The 20554-nt window shown below is 37.8% G+C and overlaps 1 protein-coding gene across 1 annotated transcript; it reads left to right on the forward strand.

Moving 5' to 3' along the window:
• Window positions 1–8281: 8281 nt before the first annotated feature.
• LOC148735227 (uncharacterized) lies at window positions 8282–12635 on the forward strand. Its single transcript, XM_088755717.1, has 3 exons — window positions 8282–8398; window positions 8549–8582; window positions 12194–12635. Exons 1-3 carry the CDS (start codon window positions 8363–8365, stop codon window positions 12583–12585), a joined length of 462 nt encoding a protein of 153 aa, XP_088611843.1. The 5' UTR covers window positions 8282–8362; the 3' UTR covers window positions 12586–12635.
• The last annotated feature ends 7919 nt before the right edge of the window (window positions 12636–20554 follow it).

Here is a 20554-nt window from a genome sequence, read left to right on the forward strand (position 1 = left end):
ATTAATAACTCGAGTAGCAGCCTTAATGGGCAGATGTCGAGTTTGCATAACGAGAACATTTACAGCGGTGTAATTATTTAAATATGTAAAAAACTTTGAGATCACCTATCGTGGCAGCTTGAAGACAACGATGGCAAAGTTTCTGTTACTTTTCATTGCACTCCAGGTATGTTCCTCGCCAGTGCTTCACAAGAATGTCTTTAACAATGTAGAATTTTTACAGCAAATATGGATGATGGCCACAAGATAATCTTTTAAACTCTCTAACAGGTTAACCGAGACATTTTTAAGTCTCTCTTAATTCACTTTTAACAGGAATTCGTCTTTGTTGCTGAGAGCTTGGAAAATCGTAAGTACTCATATGTTTCCGTTTTCATTTGTTATTATTTTTTGCGCGTGCGTTATCTTATTGAGCTCTACTGATACAATGGGATGGGAAACCTGTTAGAAGGGGTGCTACTTCGCCAATTTTAATCTGGGCACGGACGTTGTCGTATCGGTGTAACACATTAGGGAAGCAACTTGTAAGATTAATCATGCTGTTATGAAACTCAAAACAAAGTTTTCCCTAAAACGTTGTATCATCGGTGCTAAAAAAAAGGGCCTAAAAAATAGAGTCTTGAGAAATTTCCCCCAGTTCCGTGTTTATGACTTTTCGCTGTTATCCCTTTGTCGAAAATCTACTTCAACTGAGCGAAAAATAGAGAAGAATAAAAAGCAGATTACGGAATCGTTTGAATAACAAAGTCAGTGATGATCGTAAACTATATTCTCCTTTGGATGAGCGGAAGTCTTTAAGAGACTTTATCGCAGACTCTAAATGTTCAACTGCAATGTGGCAAAATTTTGTAATCCCCATCCACCAGAAACCGATTTTTCTTCATATGACGTTGCAAAGGAAAAAAGTCCGAAGAAAGGCGGATTATAATAATATGTGTTAATAGACGGCCAATGCTCGAACAGAAATGGTTTTCCCGTCTGTTTTTTTTTGCGACTCCTTGTTTTTGGATGATTGTGCTCTGTCCGTTGACAAGAGGAATGGTTTTCCCATCTGAATTTGTTGATTCCATGTGTACCAAACTCTTGCTTTAAAGCCGATAACTTCGCGTTCAACAACACTTTTTATTTTACAAAACAAGTCATCAGTAAAACAACTAATTGCCTTTCTGCTAGACTGGCATTTAACCATATTGCCAATTCTACCCACTATGACATCTCGTCTGATGAAAACTCGTTTCGATTAACTTGTTCACAAAATTACAGGTTACCTGTCAAGAATCATCTGTCAAGAGTGCGGAATATTTTTGATCATCATTTGCCCTCGATGTCATAGGCACCTCAATAGTGACAGCCCAGACCACTCAACACGTTTTTAATTTGACAAGTTTTCCCGTTTTTTTCATAGTGCTCAAGAAGTTAACGCTTAAATTTGAGGGATAATCTCCGGAAACAGTGTCCGGTGTCAAAAAATCCAGCAGTCTCAAAGTAAAGTCAGGCTAATTTGTATTTCCTGCTATGTCTCATTTGAGGCCGATTCTCTAGGCTTTTACCAGTTCATCTTTTGTAGCCCCAAATGCAATGATGACTCACAAAAGTTCCCTGATATATACTTCTTGCAATCATGCTCTAAATATCTTAGATAAGCAAAAAAGATAGGAGATCAGAAGTTGTTCTGCACGAGGCTCGTAAATTTCGATTAGTTTCTAATTTGATGACGATTATGTTCCAATGTTTAGATGGCACATATGCATTTAAAATGCAAGTTTGAATTTAAAGTGTCCTTGAGTAGATTATTCCTTTTTATCCTAAGGCTACCCACCCAACGGAGCAGACGAAACAAGTTATTGTTTGTGGCCCTCTCTTACTTTGTAGCTATTCAACAAAGATAGTTCTCGGTTAGTAGACAATTTTTCACGGTAGCGGTTATTTTTCAGGATCGGAGCCGCAAAACACTGCAAGTACTCGCGTTTAAACATACCGAGAACAAAGAAAACAATTTTTCGTAAATCTAGTCAGCAATTCTCTGAAATCATCGCTTAGCCATGATAAAAGATCTTTACCTGATTTAGCTTCTTCGAACAAGATATCATTCTATTTTTTTTTGCGTCCGTCCCCTCGCTCCAAACAAGAGATTGAAACAGAAAACTTCAGTCAACATCCAGCGTTGTAGTACGTTACTGACCTGCCGGTGTGTTTAATACTGTACCTTAACAGGAGGAGAAGTCAGCTTGATTTCAACTTCGCCTGAGAAAGCCGAAAATGTAGAAGTTCTGTGAATATTGATTATTGTTTAAGAAAAAACCAGAGTTTCCGATACTAGAGAGTTTAATTAATTCAGAGTAGATTTTCTATTTTGGTTCGAAGGTGCCTCCCTCGAAATAAGAGTTATGTACTGACTGCAAATGAAATACTAATGTTCATCTTCAAACAAGCGTTGATTAAGAAAAAAAAAAGAGAAACTCTTCCAGGCATGTGTAATTTAAGGAAATACATGTAACTCGTGTGTCTGTGTTTGATGATTTGTTTTCTTTTTTTGTCATCAGTCTTTTTCGAGAGAAAACTGCGAGTGTTTGTCTTGAGAAATAGATAAAGACTCGTGATGATGTCACTTAAGAACTGTTGGTAGCATTCCTGCTTACTAGAGGTTTCCTGTCCAGTCCGAGATTTGATGCCTAGCCACCATTTCTTGGGGTTAGTTTCAGCCAGACCGTCCACTTTGGGGTTATAATAAGAGCGCTTCGCTGTCTTAATAGCGCCAGGGACTCTATTCCGTCACAGCCTATAGACTGGCGAATCTTTCCCATATGTAATAAATGCTTCTTGTCACTTGTTAATCAAAGATTTCAATTTTCATCCAAGGTTTATCATATACCTAGGTTTTTACTATTTACCATGGAAAAAAGATTTCAATAGCAGAGCGAAGTTCCTGAGAGAATACCTCAAGCTTAGAAACACATGAGGTAGCATTGTAAACTTCGGCCCAATTCTTAGTTGTAATCCAGGATACAAACTCTCTTCATTTGCTCGCGCGGTACTGCCTTCTGTGAACTTTTTGTAAAGAATCATGTCAAGGTGGAAGTTTAACAGTTGAGCATACTAGGACGGTGAAGTGGTCCGATGAGCCAAGCTTCGGTATCCTCTGAGGATCGAAGGTGTGGGGTCTATCAGTGAAAAATCATCCAAGTATCCCAGAGTCTCTTGAGTTGAATTGAACAAGCTACTTCAGGTGATTAGGTCTAGAAATAGAGTCTGAGCGCAAGCCGATTGAAGCCGGTTTTCCTCTGTACGTTTCGACAGATACGTATCCATTTTCTTTTGCATATAATCACGAAGAGTAACATTTTCCTCTTCACCGTTTGCGGTTGAATGATAAACAACTGCCAGAATAAGTATGCAAATTTTTTGCGGGGGTGATTGCGATCTTAATTGTACCCAGATAGATTCCAATTTCTCTTGTTCCATTTCTACTAATCGCTTACTCGGAATTTCCTCCTTGCTGTAGACGCAGCAGCCACCGGATTAGTATTTCTCGTCATTTCTTAATGATAAGAATCTAGGTAGCGAGACAGCCGAATCCGGTATCAGCTGAGAAAGCCACGTCTCAGTTATGCAAATGCATATGTTTCGTTGCGAATGGCGACTTGATGCAATTCGTCTACGTTGTTCGATAAATTGCGAATGTTTGTAGCTAAAATAGAAGGGACTCTGTAAGACTTTGCGTGCAGGACTCTCTTCATGTAGGACTGATCTCTGCCACGCGAGACTGTCGCAGAGAGGACTCGGTTGGTGATTCTCATTTTAATTTGTTCCTTCGAGGAGATGGTAACTCAATGAACTCAACACAATATATCCACGCCGGTTAACATACAGATAAAGGCAAAAAAGTTGTCCCATTCGCAAACTGTAAACAACAACTATTATAGTCCAACCTCGTTGTTACCAACTTGTGACTTCGTTTCAATATATACACGAACATAGCTCGGGCGTTTCTTATAAATTACGATGACTGTGAAATGCAGATGAGTAAAGCGGGTAAGTTTCTAAAGAAAGTGTGGCGCGTGGGTAGGGGTAGCAAGGTAATTTGGTTTTATTAACTGGGTTGATACTGTGAATTGACCTCCCTAAAGGATTTCGAAGCTGACGTTTCGAGCGTTAGCCCTTCGTCAGCGGAGCGTTTGGCGAAGGCTGACGGCTGAAACGTCAGCTTTGAAAGCCTTTACGGTGGCCAATTCACATTATCAACTCAGTTGATAAAACCAAATTATCAATTACAGACTGATTCTCCACGTTCCAGTGTTAGTAGAAGAATGAACGTGTCATAAGCATGTTCATGAAAACTCGAAGCTAACTCGAGCATCGAGTTACGTCTTACTAGAGATTTTGGGCGAGGAGAAAATCGCACCATGTTTTGTAAGGCATATCACTTCCTGCAGTTGGAATTGAGAAGAAAGCATGAAGACGTAGGATGACGACCAAACAATGTTGTTCGCAGTGGAAATAAGTCCATGAAACCAGCGAGTTCGTTTGTACCACATCTTTGACGGGTTCTTACATGACAATATTGTCAAAATAAAATTACCGCGAAAAACTTACTTGTAAACATGAACCTCGCTGACTCAACCTCAATAGAGGTTTTGCACAGCAGCCATGTTGGATGGCAGGAACAATAGATTATTTTACCCATGGGAAAAAAAATTCTTTCTTATTCAAAATATTTTCATTGTTCCTGCCATCCTACATGGCTGTTGCGCAATACCTCTATTTCATCTTAATCTTCGGAAAGGCCACGAATTCAAATCCTATGGTAAAACCATTCACGCACCTTCGACATAGTAGCGAATCTCTCAAACGAACAACCTAAAAGTGAATGATGGAAGCTTGCTTGTAAATTTGCCGCTGGCTATTATCTAAAAACTTTCTAGGCAAAATACTTTTTTTCCTTTTACCCACGACTGAATTAAACAACGAAACGAAAGTATCAAAAGAGATTTCCTAAGACATAAAGCTGTAAAAACGAACCATAAAATCCGACGTTTAATTTCGGAGTAGTCGTGACTCCATTATCAAGGAAAATATGAACGATGATGCCAATTGCAACATATAAAGCGTTTTAGGCGCGAAGAATTAACATAAGAGGGTGCGAAGATCATAAAAATATCATAAAAATACTTTCGCACAAATGGAAAAGAAAGTAAAAAAAATAAAATAAATAAAATTCGGCGAATAAAATTCGGCGAAGATCATAAAAATATTATAGAAATACTTTCGCACGAATGGAAAAGAAAGTAAAAAAAAAAATAAATAAATAAAATTCGCCAAATAAAATTCGGCGAATACAAACACTCTGAGTGTTGTTTGAGCGATGAACCGGCGCGAAGGTTTTTACTGAAAGGACGAATGCCAGATAATTTTTCTGCAACGTCATTTATTTTTTTGTCTGCATCAAAACTATGAGTTATAAACAGAAAATCGTATCAAATGAAAGAAAATCGAATTTTCTGGGGCATCAGCATGAAAAAAACTCAGATAAGACTCAACTTACCTCTCCACCTTTTCACGTCCTTCCTCGGCTTTTTTGTAGTTCACTTTCTCCGTGTTGTTAATTCTTTTCAGTCTATTTCCTTGGGGTCTTTATCTTTTTTTCTCCCGGTACTCTCCGTTAGAATTTCGCCTTTTTACTCAATTTCCTTTTTATTTTCTTTCGCTTTCTTCTTCCTCGTGTTTCTGTCTACTTGGTCGAGTCCTTTCTCAACCTCGTTCGCGTCGCTCACGACTCGCTCTGCGCTTTGGCTTCTTTCTCTATTTCCCGTCTCGGTTCACTTAAACCCTGTTTCCACAACTTTGATTTGGGATAAATTCCTCAGTTGACATGGCTTTTTCTACCGATATCGTTACTTTGTAAGGTGATATAAAAACGCATATTACCGGAAAATAATAGTTTAAATCGACTCAATCAGCATGATTTCCCTCTGAAAAAAAGCGCCCACTCGGGCTTCACGTCAGGCAGCCCACATGAAGCCCTTGTGTTATGCCAAACTTTTTTGCGCCTGGAGACCGCACACGAGTTTGCGCACTTCATCAGGCTGCTTAGATGTACACTAGTGCAAGCGCACCCGATTTCTTAATCGCACATATAACCTTAACCTTTTTTTTTACCTGGGGGTTCCCCTTTGAATAATTATGCCAAGATTAGTGCCCTCAATTGAACAGTTCGTGCATGCTATAAGTAGCACCTTGTACAAACGGTCGGTCGTACGGTCACGTGGAAACCAAAATTCTTCAGGCTTGATAGGTTACCATTGTATTTTTTTAGAAAATTACCCTCTTCTTCCTTATGAAATTTGAATAGAAAACCGCCTCCGGTTTACAAAGCACTTACTTGACATCCTTAGAAACCAAAAGGAAAACTTGTCTTGAAGTTTCAATAATCATCAGCATATCCACTCGATGTCTCCCTTGATCTGAGAATGGCATTTTATACTGTGGACCATAACATATGGTTGTTCTTCTTTTTTGAGTAACAATAAGCTAACCTGTAAATTCGGTTGCAGTAAATCAGCCGAGAGGTCTCTTAACTTTGTTGTTCCACAGGGAACTATTTAAGGCCCCCTTCATTCGCGTTATATCATAAAAATGATTTACTCGGTTGTCTACATCACTCACAACTATCTAGAATCAGCTAAATTCATTTGAAATGCTGCTAAATCAATTTACAATAAATTGTTTCATTGATAGTCTACTGTGTAGTTGTGAGGTTGACCACTGATGGAGGCAATAACTGGACAAGAATCTAACCATTATCTTGCAGATCCAATTTCGTTGAAAGCCTCGACCAGTCGTCTGTCTTTTTGAAAAAAAAAATTAAATAAGAAGGGGAATTATCTAAAAATCAACTGACTTTAATATCTATCCACCTACACGACTGAGGCATAGATGGGGGAATTAAGAAAATTGTCTGAAACCACATCAACCATACCTAATGTAATGTTCGCTCTGAGGAGGGCACAAAACATAATCATACCTAACAACATAAAACGGTGTTATTGCTATTATAATCACTTTTCGTGACTTTTGGGAGATAGGAACTAAATCAAATAACAAAACAGCCTGAACAATCAGGTGAGCGTGCAAGCGGCTTAAAATACATTTTTCCCCGCAAATACCCAATAAATTGAAAGTAATGTAAAAAAACGGAATTTTTGTGAAAATTCTCACCGTCATTTGATTGAGGGTCTTAATGGGGTTAAGCGTCAAGCGTCAAATGGCCAAAATATTAACCATTAACCGTCATAAACGCAATATTTTTACCGTCAACTGTCAAAACAAGCAAGCAAAATGTTAGCTGTCAAATGTCTTAGATATCTTTAATTAAGAACTAAACGATAGCCTTAATTGGGGTCAAGTTCTGTTGTGTATAAATAAAAGTTTGATATATCACAAAAATGAATTTATGTCCTTAATTTCTATTCGCGAGTAAAACTGGTTAGCGACAGAACTGACTTCCGGTGTAGAAACCCTTCCGGTGACGTAAAACGTAAGTTATTTATTTATAAAAGTGTTAAAAGTTAACCGTCCTTCACAAACGCGTCATTATGAAAAATTACAGCCAAATTCGCGCGTTTAATTCGTTTTATAAACGACATTCTAAAAAATTAACCGTCAATTGACCTAAAATTTAGCCGTCAACCGTCAGTAGGGCTCATTTTAACCGTCAACCGTCAACATTACCCTCCCCTCCATTGAGACCCTCTTGATTGACTAACAGATTAGGGCCGTCAGCCACCATTTTCTGCTGTCGGTGGCGGTTGGCATTGCTGCTGGAATGCTTCCCAACAAAACGTTCTCCGAAAAAACTTTTAAACCGCGGTTGATTTAAAACTTTGTCCAAACTCCAACCGTTGTTTTTTCACTGAAAAAGTTGTTTTTTAAATGTTCTTTAAATTCAAACAATAGGTTCCAGAGCCTTGTAACAGCTTGACAATTTTGAATGCTTTTTGCCTCGGGTCATGAATGGTTTTTTCTATTTTACGCATTACTGATCCATCCAGGTTTGCGAGAGAGATCCAATATCTAAGAAAAATTTGGTTGAGTAATTTGTATTTAACATTAAAGCAGCCTTGCAATAAATTTTCCAATGTATCTTCCCAACTGTCAACAGTATTTTACTTGATCTCTGATCTGCCAGCTGAAATTTTGAATGATTGACATATGCAAAACGATATCAAACTGAAATTAGTCACTGAAGTAGCAGCGCACACGGGACCACTTTTAGTCTGCATAATGAAAAAAGCCGACAGAAGTGTAATCGTTTAAATATGTACAAAACTTTGGGTTCATCTGAAGTGGCACCTTGAAGAAAACGATGACAAAGTTTTTGTTCCTCTTCATCGCACTTAAGGTATGTTCTTCGCGAGCTCTTAAAGGAAACGTCTCCAACAAAGTAGAGTTGTTAAGATTAAGGCAAACATGGATGATGGTCAGTGAATGATCTTTAAACATTCTAAGAGGTTAGTCGATGCATTATTAAGTCTCAATTCATTTTTAACAGGAATTCATCCTTGTTGCTGAAAGTCTCGTAAATCGTAAGTGCTCATTTGTTTAGCTTTTAATTTGTGAAAATTTTTATGTGTGTGCATTATCATATTGAGCTTATAACCAAAAGCATTTCTAAGATATGAAACCTGTTTGGGGAAGAATTTCCTCGCCAATTTTAATCAATGCATGGACGTTGTCGTATCTATATAACACAATAATAAAAGAACTCGTAAGATTCATCATGCTGTTATTAATCGGAAAAGAGAGATCATTCTAAAACGTTCTATCAGAGCTAAAAACAGGCCTAAAAAGTGAAAAACGAGTTTTGAAAAATTTCCTCCATTTCCGTTTTTGACTTTTCGTTCAGTTATCATCCCTTCGCAGAAAATAGATTTCATTTAAGCGGAAAATAAAGAACAAAGAAGGGTAGATTACGGAACCGTTTGACGAAGTCAGTAACGATCGTGAACTTAATTCTTAGAATAAGGGAAGTCTTTAATTGTCTTAATCACTTGTTTCGTAATATCAACGCAGACTCTATACCTTAAACAGGAACGCGGCAGAATTTTGTAATTCTGTCGACCAGAAACTGCTTTTTTTTTTCTTTGTACTACGTGATAAAAATGCGGCCGGAGGAAAGCGGATTGTTTAATTTGCGGTAAAAGATGATCAGTGCTCTGTCTGTTCACAAGAGATATGGTTTTCTCAAATGAAATTGTGGACACATTAATCAAACTCTTCCCTTGGAGCTGACAAATTCACGCACAAGGACACTTTTTATTTTACTACAAATAAGTCATCAGTAATTACCACTTGCGACATCTCATCTCATCTCATCTCATATTTTAAGACTCATTTTTTAGGGCTCGACAAGTTAGCAAGTTAGCATCTCTGGCATAATTTGTGGTGTTATCTCCAGAAATAGAGCCAAAGTTCCGGCTTTCTCAAAGTAAAATCGGGCTAATTCGAATTTACTCCCCGCCCCCCTCCACCACCATGCAATGATTACTTTAACTGCCATGGAATCATGTATTGCTGACATTAGTCGGTGGATGCAAACGGACAAGTTAAAACTGAGTGCAGATAAGACAGAATGTCTTCTGATTGGAACGCGACAATAACTTCAGAAAGTCAGTAACATCAGCATCTTATCGGTTGGCGACTCCAAAATTGCTCCATCATTTGAAGTTCGAAACTTAGGAATCTGGTTTGATTCGAAGATGAGTATGCTTAGTCATATTAACAGAACTTGCTCATCCGCATTCTATCATCTTTCAACTTCAGAAAGTCAGTAACATCAGCATCTTATCGATTGGCGACTCCAAAATTGCTCCATCATTTGAAGTTCGAAACTTAGGAATCTGGTTTGATTGGAAGATGAGTATGCTTAGTCATATTAACAGAACTTGCTCATCCGCATTCTATCATCTTTACAACATACGTAGAATTAGGAAATATCTAAGTAGTTCAGTTACCGAAACATTGGTTCATGCTTTTATAACCAGTAGAATAGATTATTGTAACAGTCTACTATATGGCCTCCCGAATTCACATATCATGAAACTCTAACAGATACAGAATGCCGCAGCTCGGTTGGTCACTGGATCACCAAAATACTTCCATGTTACGCCATTACTTTTCCACCTTCATTGGCTCCCGATTAGTTACCGTATAACGTTTAAGATTCTCCTTTTGACATTTAACTGTTTATATGGTCTAGCCCCTAACCATTTGACTGATTTAATTAGCATCAAAAGGCGATCCAGGTACTCTCTTAGGTCAAACGAGCCTTTATTACTTGAATTATTAAGCACCAGGACCCGTCCAACCCTTGGTGATCGTGCCTTCCAATCAGCTGCACCTCATCTTTGGAATGCATTACCTTCGACAATTCGTAACATGAAGACATTGGACACTTTCAAGACTGCTATCAAAACTCATTTTTTTAATACTAGCTTTCAAATAGATTTTTATTTTTACTCATGTTTCTTATTCACTTAGCTAGGCTATTGTTGTCTTTGAGTGCAGAGACTCGTAGGTTCCAATAGGTTCTTATATCTTAGTTACTTTTGCCATAATTTTATCTTATTGTGAAGCGCGACTGAATATATTCATATAGAGGTCTGCGCTATATAAATGTAAATTATTATTATTATTATTATTATTATTATTATTATTAAAGTTCTCCAGCAATCATGCCTAGAACATCTTGGACAGGCCACAACGATAAGAGACTAGAGGTTGTTTCATAGATGTGGATCACAAATAGATCAGTTTCTAATTTGAGAACACCGATTATGTTTAAATCTTTTGATGCCATATTTAAATTCAAGTTTGATTTTTAAGTGTCCTCCAGTAGGTTATTCCTTTTTCGCTGTACACGCGAGCGGAATAGAAGAAGGAAATCGTTGTTTGTGACCGGCTTTTTTACTTTGTAACTATTCAACAAACATAGTTTTAGTGGAAGACTTATCCAGCAGTAGTGAAAAGTGTTTTTTTTCCAGAACCGGAGCCACAAAATATTGGAAGCACGCTCTTTCGTAAATTTATTCAGCAATTCTCCGAAATCATGACTTGGCCATAGTAAAAGATCTTCACCTGATTTAGCTTGTTCGAGCAGGATGCCATTCGAAGGTAGCTTGACTCGAACTTCGACTGAGAAAGCCGAATGTCGAAGTTCTATGAATAGTAGATATTGTTTAAGAAAAAAAGCAGAATGTGCGTTACTATGTGAAAACAGAATTTTGCCTTAAAAAATAAACGGATGGACGGGGAAATTGCAATAAACTTCCTCTGGGAAAAGGTTTCCCTGGGGCCGGGATCTATTACGGCTGTTGACTATCCTTGAGACAATGACTAACAACAGTAAGGTTGGTTCCAACGTATATTTATTCTGCAAACGCTACTGAACTGACGTGGTCCTAATTTGGTCTGACCTGGCTTTACAAGAACTGGCTACCTGGCTGAGTTTCTCCTGGCCAGAACTGGCTCGAACAAAGAAAAGCTTTTCAAAACAGCTCTATTTAAGCCTAATGTACAAAGGATTAGGTAATGCTGTGAATTATCTAAAGAATCACGCAATCTACTAAAACGATTGGCTAGGCAGGAATTAGTCACTTTCGAAAAGCTCTGGTGGATAACAACTACACAACATGACAGGTGACGGTTACAGTTTAACACTAATTACAGTTATGATCTAATAACAACTGTTTACGGTTGACTGAATGGGAACTGGTAGCATTTGCGTTTTGCTGAGCTTAGCAAGATCTCACAGTTTCTACGTTGAATTTTATATAATTTTAGCGGTATTCGGGTCAAAGGTGCTTCCATCGAAATAGGTTTTTAAGTCATGTACTAACTGCAAAAGGTAATTAATGGTCATGTTCAGACAAATGTTGTTGGAGAAGGGAAAGAGAAACTCTTCCACGCATGTGTGATTTGAGGAAATGAATGTAAGTCTTATGAATTGGTTTGATGATTTGTTGCCAGTCTTGTTTAAGAGAAAACTACAAGAATTTGTCTTGACAAATAGACCATATTGCTGTTTAACTGAACAAGTGTACAACCGCTCTATTTATAGGTTAAATTGGACATCCGTATCAAGGGAAATCAGTATAATAGTTTTTAGTCATATCAAAATACCACTTTTCTTTTTCAGCTGGTTCCTTTATAATAGAGAGTGGCGAATTTCTTGAAATTAACACAACTGCTCCGTCCATTAACAGTAGTTCGGGTGCTAATTACAACTCAACACTTCAGGAAAGAAGCTCTCCACATGGAAGCCATCTTGTTGCTCACATAGAGTTCAGTGGTAACATTGAGTTCCGGAGCGGGTCAACAGTTCAAGTGTTCGGGAAGTATGCTCTGAGTTTAAAGAGTCAGAATGGAAACATCTCGATACACACTGATGTGAACATGACTTGTGGGGAGAGAGTGTTTGATACAACATGTCTTGGTGGATTTACACAGAATTCTACTGGAGAGACGGTCATATGGTCAAAATTTTACCCAGGTGAGACGCGCTTTGAATGCCTTAAGTTTTTGCTCTGAGAATAGACAAAGCCGGAAAAGTCTAATTCTCCGTCGAAATTATTAAGTCGACCTTTGCATTTAAACCTTGTGATATAGATGCCCAAAGAACTTTATCTAATGACAAATCTAAATTTGAAAATCATCAATTTTGAAGGCTGTCAACAACTCGATTTGAGCACTAATGGGACAGTTTATGCGTCATCTACTCGCCAGTTGGACTAATTGGACAACACGCTTTGTTATATGCCTAAACTTTCACTCAACAAAACGACCACTGTTAAGGGACAAAACCTGTCGGGACAATTTGTTCGTAGGCACAAAACTGTTTCACTTCTCCAAATTTTTCTATCTGATTGAAAAAATTCCTCCCTTTTCTTTCCAATGTTTTTCCATCTTTCTCACTTAACAATTCCAAGATGTGTTTTCCGAGGAAAAGTAATGCATAAAACAGCACGGAAAAAATGAAAAGAAGAGCACATTAAGTATAGTTTTCGAAAGTAGCTATCTCTTATAATTTCAAACGTCACCTGAGAAACTTCACCACGGATATATTCATTAAATCACTCCGCACACTTTCAAATTCACTTTAGCTCAAGCATTTGCGCTAGATGCTCTTCCTCCGCTAAGCAGAGAAAATTTCAATTTGATCTCTATCTCTTAAACTGAGTAAAACATCAAGTAGTGGATCCAAAGTAGAAAAAGGACACACATTCAATCAAGGGACGAAACCAAAGAGCTATTGTTATTCAAGCAACATTGACAACTTCATTATTTAAAAGTTGATAGATGACTCAGGGCGGTATAAATTTCAAACTAAAAAACTCTGCATCTTTATAACCGAACTTCGAATAATCTGTAGTGCACATAGTGCCTTCCATACATTTGTATCTCGGGTATTTTTCGGGTATGATTGGAACAATTACCACATACTAGGAAAAATTGCAGAATTCTGATTGGCTGAGACAAAGTGCATCCTCTCTTAATCGCGTGGGCAACCTTGATAATCAATAATTGATAGTTCCTCTGCAAAGAAAGGCACTAGGAGACTTTTTACAACAGGAGATTTTTGCTGGAAAGGTTTTTGTGATAACGGCTGCTTGATCAAGTTGAAGGCAACGAATAATTCATTGGGAAACTTATACGTGGCAGCGGATACTGAAAAGCGCTTAAGGAGGCTCGAAAGGGCTTTCCACAATTAACAGCAAGTGCCAATCAGTAAAAGATATCAGGACTGTTAAACTTATCATCAAGAGAATGACTTGACATATCCATGACACTATGTTAGGGCAATCTTTTAAGGGGGTTCGTCAGGCATTATCTGTTGCCATGGCAACAGTACAGTAGTGCTAAAAGACCCTCTAAAACTCAGTTTTTGAAAGATATCTCAAAAACCAAGTCGGTGACCTAGTTTTTTTTTCAAATTTCTTAAACATCATCACGTTCTCTACATGTATACGTGATATTAAAAAAAACTGTCTTGTAGAACTTAAATTATTTAGGAAAATGTTGTTTTAAAATGTAAAAAAATTTCCACTGGATAAATTTTTTTTAAAATTTTCTTCAGGAACGCGTAATGATGAAATTAATTTGTACACAGAAAATCAGGGTAGGTCACCGAACTAATTTTCGAGATATTAGTTCATCAACTTAGCAAGCTTTATTTCCGGTTTTTGCAATTTTAGCTCACACTTTAATATCCGGTCACGCGTTTTAAACGATACCGCTGACTCAAGGGCTCATTTTCGCGAAGATGAGTCAGTGTCCGCGCGATTAATCGACGGATGCCCTTAGCGCGGAAAAAATCGTTCATCCTGAAGATGGATTCACATTGTTTTGTGATTTTACACATTCCTGAAAAGTGACTCATCATTTGAGACTCAGACTAGTACCGTTACGACAGTTTGAAATGAACTCTGGAGAGAAACTCCGGAGAGAAACTCCGGAGAGAATTCTCTAGAGGAACTGAATTCGATATATGATGAAAAGTTGATTTTGCAGATGGCGCCAACCAGTACTTCATTGAGGCCGTTAAATGTTGAGTTTCTCGTACAGAGATTGTAGTGTAACTTGAGACAAACTAGCATGTGCCAGCTTCTGGACCATGTTTGTCGAAAGATGAAGCTTTCCATCGAACGTCTGGATGGTGTCTTATCGCTGTTCCGAGCTGAGAAGATGGCTTGATCGAAGGCCTCATTCGACGATGCACATTTACCATGATTGACCGATATAATTGTTCATGTGCAATTTGAAGTGGAAGAGTGAAAACAATTTGGAGTGAAAAGAATTTGATTTGACGTCTTCCAGATTGTCACGAGCGTCAAACTCAGCGGAAATTAGGGTTTCATATTCATCAGCAATTTGTTGGTCGTCACAGAATTCGCGAATTTCTATAATTTTCGAGGTAGTAGAGGTATGAACAAGCCTCGGCTTCATTTTTCTTTTTTTCTCTTTGCCCCTGTCATAACTGTGAAGCTTCATTATTCCGTTTAATTGGGAAAAAAAAAACAAATTTTGCAATCCTTTCTTAACAAATGCGAGTTTGCATTTTCGAAGTTGTAATTTACAGTTTATCAACGGAAATATCAACAATCTTTCTCACAAGTTAAAGATGAATATTTTATTTTAATTTTACCGTCTGTGGTTGAATTAGAATTAAAGTCTCACCTACATTTTTACGATCTCTTGTTTACTGAAAATTATGTTTATTTTTATGGCAACATTTACACTTCTCCATTTACACTTCTCCATTTACACTTCTCCATTTCCATTAATAAAAATGTCAATGTTTACAATCCTGGATCCAACAATGATTTCATTTTCCTTTTCATCTTCCAGTGAGTTGTTTAGGAAAGTTTTCGGTCATTTCATTTTATTGGGAATCAAAATTCAATGCGAAACAAATCGTGGCACTCAGAGGTATCCACTTAAATTTTTCGCGGAACAAAGTAAGATCTACCGAGTACCGAATGCACTCGACGCGACTTTATTGATGGGGTGTCGACTTCACCATCCTCCTTTCGCTCGTTAAATAAAGTTTTTTTGACCACTTTCGGCAAGAATCCTGCCATCCAAACATTTTCCTACCTGCTTTCAAGAAGTAAACTTTCCATTTTTGTTTCTCAAACAACCACTTCCGCTGGAAACACTAGAGGTGCCGGAAATTTTGAAACGCTTATGGAGGCCATATTTGTTTACAACTCGCCCGCGGATCTGATCGCGCGCCCTATCGCTTATTTCTCTCGCGAGTAATTAGCTTGCGTATATCTTGGAATCCATTCTCCGCGCGGTAAAAATAAACTCTTTCGTGCCTCCTTAAGGTGGCTCGTACCAGTTTCCTCGCGCGGGAAACAGGTCACTCTTGCGTGACGCGCTCGAGAGAAACGTGCGAAAGAAGCGCGAGATCAAAAGATGAAAATTCAAACCAAAGATGGCGGCGCGTGGAATTTTTTCTACTTTTGTGAGAAGTTTACCTAAGAGCTTGTATTTGATGTGTTGAGCGGCCACTGTGAATGCAGGAGATAGAAACTAAGATAACAAAGACGATTTTCGGAGAAGTAAAGGTTGCTTCACTTCACATTTAAAAGAAATATTCAACCGATATGAAATCTTGCGACGGCGAAAAAAGAAGAACTCAAGTGAAGGATAATCTACCTGAAGTGGAAGAAGACTTTGAAACTTAAAGGAAAATAATATGATATAGCCAGAAGTCATGTGTAGGATTTTTAAGATGAGCTCGGGAGGCTGTCTTTGACGGCTTTTTAATGATTTTCTTAGCTGAAAACGTCTGTAAACATCAGATCGTAGGTGCTCGCGCGAGCACACGCAATTGTCAGCGGTAGCTAAAACAGATCATGAGCAAATGTCAATCTTATAGAATCCAGATTTTTAAAAGCGCGAGAACGCGCGTGGAAATTGCTAAACTCACGAAAGCTATTGCATGAAAACAAGTCCGGTGACCCCTTCTTTTTATTGTTCCAATATGATAATAACGTCGAAAGGAATCATCAGAAAATAAACTAAAAAATTTTACGGAAGGAAATTTGCGATGTGTGAAAATTGCCCTTTCTGTAGATTTTCTGAAATTCTCCTCCGTAGAATTTTTTAAAAATCTTTGTACATTTTCCTTTTCAAGTGCCAAAAGCAATCACTGAAAAAAATCAGGGGGTCACCGTATTAGTTTTCGAATTATTTTAGCCACAAGCTAAAAATGCGTCTGATTAAGCCTATGGAAGCGTTGCCATGGAAACTGCTAGTGACGAAATGACACTTATTTTCGGATAACCAATGATTATGTAATTTAACTCCGTAAAAGTGTTCAACTGGCCATGGTCAGTCTTTCTGCTGTATTCTTTCAAAGTTACAAACCATCAAAAAGATGAAAACCGGTACGAGCCACCTAAAGAGCAAATGTGGCCAAAATATTGTGGCAACAGCCAAAAAATCGATTCGGCTCATATTCTCAAGTTAGGTAGGCCTCATGGTGAAACAAAACACTGCATACTTCGTTTGGCTGAATATCGATTTATTTTGGAGAAAATCGATAACAACTGAATTTCGCCAAATTGCCGCTTTTGAAGCTCAAAGTTTCAGACGAATCTCGGAGCGTCGCGCCACGAATTGACAACACTTGGACCGATAAAAAGTACCAAATCTTGAAAAGCAATATCAATACATGTCTTAAGGCAATTTGAGCAATTCTTGATCATTTATTTACACAATCTAATCAAATTTATCAGACCCTCTTCTAACAAGATTAAAAATAGGTCAAAAGCAGCCTGTTATTTAACTATGTGGTAAGTAAAATAATCGACTGAAAGTCTGGCTTTTGGAAGGCGAAGTGTGGTTGTTTTCGATCTCCAAAGGATTTTTTGGGGTAATGATTCTGTGCGATTTAATCAAATTTTAAAGTTGGAGAAAATAAGCTTACTTGACGGTGCCGTCAGTTATTCGAAAATGTACATATTCACACGCAAACTCGATTGTTTCGCTTTTTACATCCAGTCTACAGCTTGTTTAACATATCATCTTACCGTTCATATTGCTGTATCACAAAAGGTTATTGCAGTCCTGAAATTGTTGCATCGCTCCCATACTAGCGATATAACTTGGCAGGATAGTCAACACCTATTGATACTGAGTTTACCAAGCGTATCACGGGGTTTCTCCATTTCCATTTCGTTGAAAAGGAGGCTGTAATTACTTCACGTAAGAGATCTTTGTTTAAATAGAGTCTTCAACCAAACCGCGGACCAAACGTTTGCGGAATTAATGTTGCTCGTTCAGAAACATGTTACTCGTGTGCGGAATAACGCTAATTAATTCAAAATGAGGTCCACTGAAATCGACAACTCCGCAAAAATATTGCACTGTGAAGCACGTGGCTACAGGAACTATTGTCGAGTGTTACATACAGGAAACAGGAGCAAACAATTATTTAACTCCGATCCTATTGAGTTAAATTTTTATTTAGTGAATTATTGTCAATCAACCCTTTATTTAAACACGTGACACCTAGGAGTACAGAAGTTCTCGTTAAAACGTGTACGTGTATATACAATTAGAAATAAAACATAATTTCTGTAAGAATACAAATAACAAATAGATCTATTAAATAACTAAAAACAGTATCGAAGATCATAGACAGGAGCTATCAAAAAAAATTTACAATATTAACAATGTTAACAATAACAACATTTACAATCACTACCGCTAAGCCATTTGGGCTTTAAGAGAACGCTTGAATGAAACAATATCTTGAGATTCTCTGAGTTTAGGGGGAAGCGCATTCCAAAGTTTACTAGCTAAAAATGAAATTGACCGATGTAAAAACTCAAGATTAAAAGAAGGTAAATCTAGCCTTGTACTGAGCCCACTTAAACTATACGGTACATTTCTAAAATTAAAAAAATCACTTATATAAGGTGCCCCCTTATCATGCAAGCACTTATATAGCATAACTAACGATTGAAATTGTCTACGAATCTCCAAGGACTTAATGTCGGCCAACTTGAGGAGGAAGTCGTACGACACAGACCTCGAGAAGCCTAATATAGTTCTTAATATAAAGTAATTAGTTGTCTCTATTTTAGTAGTCTCCGCGTTACCTACTCCCAGTAAAAGGGGACTACAGTACTCAAGATGAGGGAGAACATAGGCCTTGTATAAACGAACTAACACGTCCTTAGAAATAAACTTACGTATTCTCTGCAAAGCTGAAGCCTTTGCGCATCCCTTATTCAGCTGCTGCTTTTTGTGCGCTTTAAATGTTAATTTGCTATCCAGGACCACCCCTAGGATTTTGAGTGTATCCTTTGTATGGACATTAGAATCATTAAGATGGAAATCATACTGGTATGAAGAGGGGCCAATAGCGATAGCTTGCGTTTTGGCGGCATTAATCTGTAAAAAATTCATTGAGAACCATCTCGATAGAACGCTCAGATCAGAGTTAATTATGTACTGCAAGACTGTTGGTGAGACATCAGAGGCGTAATGAGTAGTGTCGTCAGCGTATAGCCTCAAGGACGTATTTGTAATAAAATACTTAGGATCATTAACATACAAATTAAATAAGAGTGGACCCAACAGGGACCCCTGTGGTACACCAGTTTTAACGGTTCTCCACGAAGAATATACACCATCAAGTTTGACCCTCTGTCTCCGTCCAATAAGGTAAGCTGTCATAATTTCCAGCGCATCATGCGTACACCCATATACCTTTAATTTAGCTAGGAGAAGCGGGTGACAAAACAGAGTCAAAAGCTTTACTTAAGTCGATAGCCACCACTGCAACAGCTTCTCTTCTGTCAAGACAGGCTCTCCAATCTTCAGTCAATTTCAACTAGGCCGTGCAACACGAGTGACCCTTGAGAAAGCCAGACAGATTCGGTGAGAGCCGCCAATAAAAGGCTTCATAGATTTGATCGAACAACACCTTCTCATATAATTTCGATGAGGAAGTCAGAACAGAAACTGAACGATAACAGGTCTTATCCGTCATACTTTCCTTCTTGAAAACAGGAACAACGTCACTGCTTTTCCAAACTATTGGCCATTGGCGATTGGTAATAAAATAATTGATTAAACGGGTAACCGGCTCGGCAATAACAGGTGAGGATAAACGAAGTAGCCTCTGAGATATTTTATCGCAACAAACAGCCTTGCGAGGGTCAAGAGTATCCAAAATTTTCCTTATGTAGCCAACATCAACTGGGACGAGGTCAAAAACATCATCACAAGTTTTCTCAGCAATTACTTTAACACTAGGACGATCAACAAACTCAACCATTTTCTTACTGTCACCATCGTTTGATAAAGTTCATTTTAGGACAAAAAGGACGAAACGTAAACCTAGTTCGGTGATTAAAATTACTGCTTGCTACAATATTACTGTATTTTACTGTTGATAAGATTTCAACTTCCCTGCACTCTTACTTAATTTTCTTCGGTTGACAGTATGTTGTTTTAAAAATGAGTTATAGTCAAATCTATTTAATGAAATTCAGAGGGGTGTTTTGATCGTTAATCGCTGATACCACACTGAGTATCTATAAACACTTGGGGCTTTGTGTGAGAAGGAACCGGTCGAGATGACAATTGCCTTGAATAGAGGTCAGGATTTAAAATGACCTATCAGTATTTTTTAAGACGCTGAAAGATTGAATCGTATTTGTTTTCTCTTCCTTACTATTTTAATCGCTATAGAAGTCAATGTTTGAATAAACGGTTGTAGGCACTCAGACCATTTTATCTTTTAATTCAATTCTTTGTCAATATATTTATAGCTTTAAATTTATTTTTGTTAATAGTTGCACTCTTACATATTTTAGCTGTTCGTTTATGTTATTTTTGTTATATTTTTAACATTGGTAGTTTTAAGGTTTGAACAATTCATTATTTACGAGGGCCACTGGTTTATCACCTGGTATATAGTTGTGTGTTTTTTTCATGGGCGTATAAAGTTTATGATCATTACCATTATCATTAC

The sequence above is a fragment of the Stylophora pistillata genome, chromosome 3 (genome assembly GCF_964205215.1).
Source record: "Stylophora pistillata chromosome 3, jaStyPist1.2, whole genome shotgun sequence".
In the NCBI taxonomy this organism is placed as follows: Eukaryota; Metazoa; Cnidaria; class Anthozoa; order Scleractinia; family Pocilloporidae; genus Stylophora; species Stylophora pistillata.

Coding starts and splice junctions, on each gene's coding strand:
- LOC148735227 (XM_088755717.1), top strand. CDS start 8,363: ATGACAAAGTTTTTGTTCCTCTTCATCGCACTTAAG. Junction 8,399..8,548: donor TCCTCTTCATCGCACTTAAG/GTATGTTCTTCG, acceptor CATTTTTAACAG/GAATTCATCCTTGTTGCTGA. Junction 8,583..12,193: donor TGCTGAAAGTCTCGTAAATC/GTAAGTGCTCAT, acceptor TTTCTTTTTCAG/CTGGTTCCTTTATAATAGAG.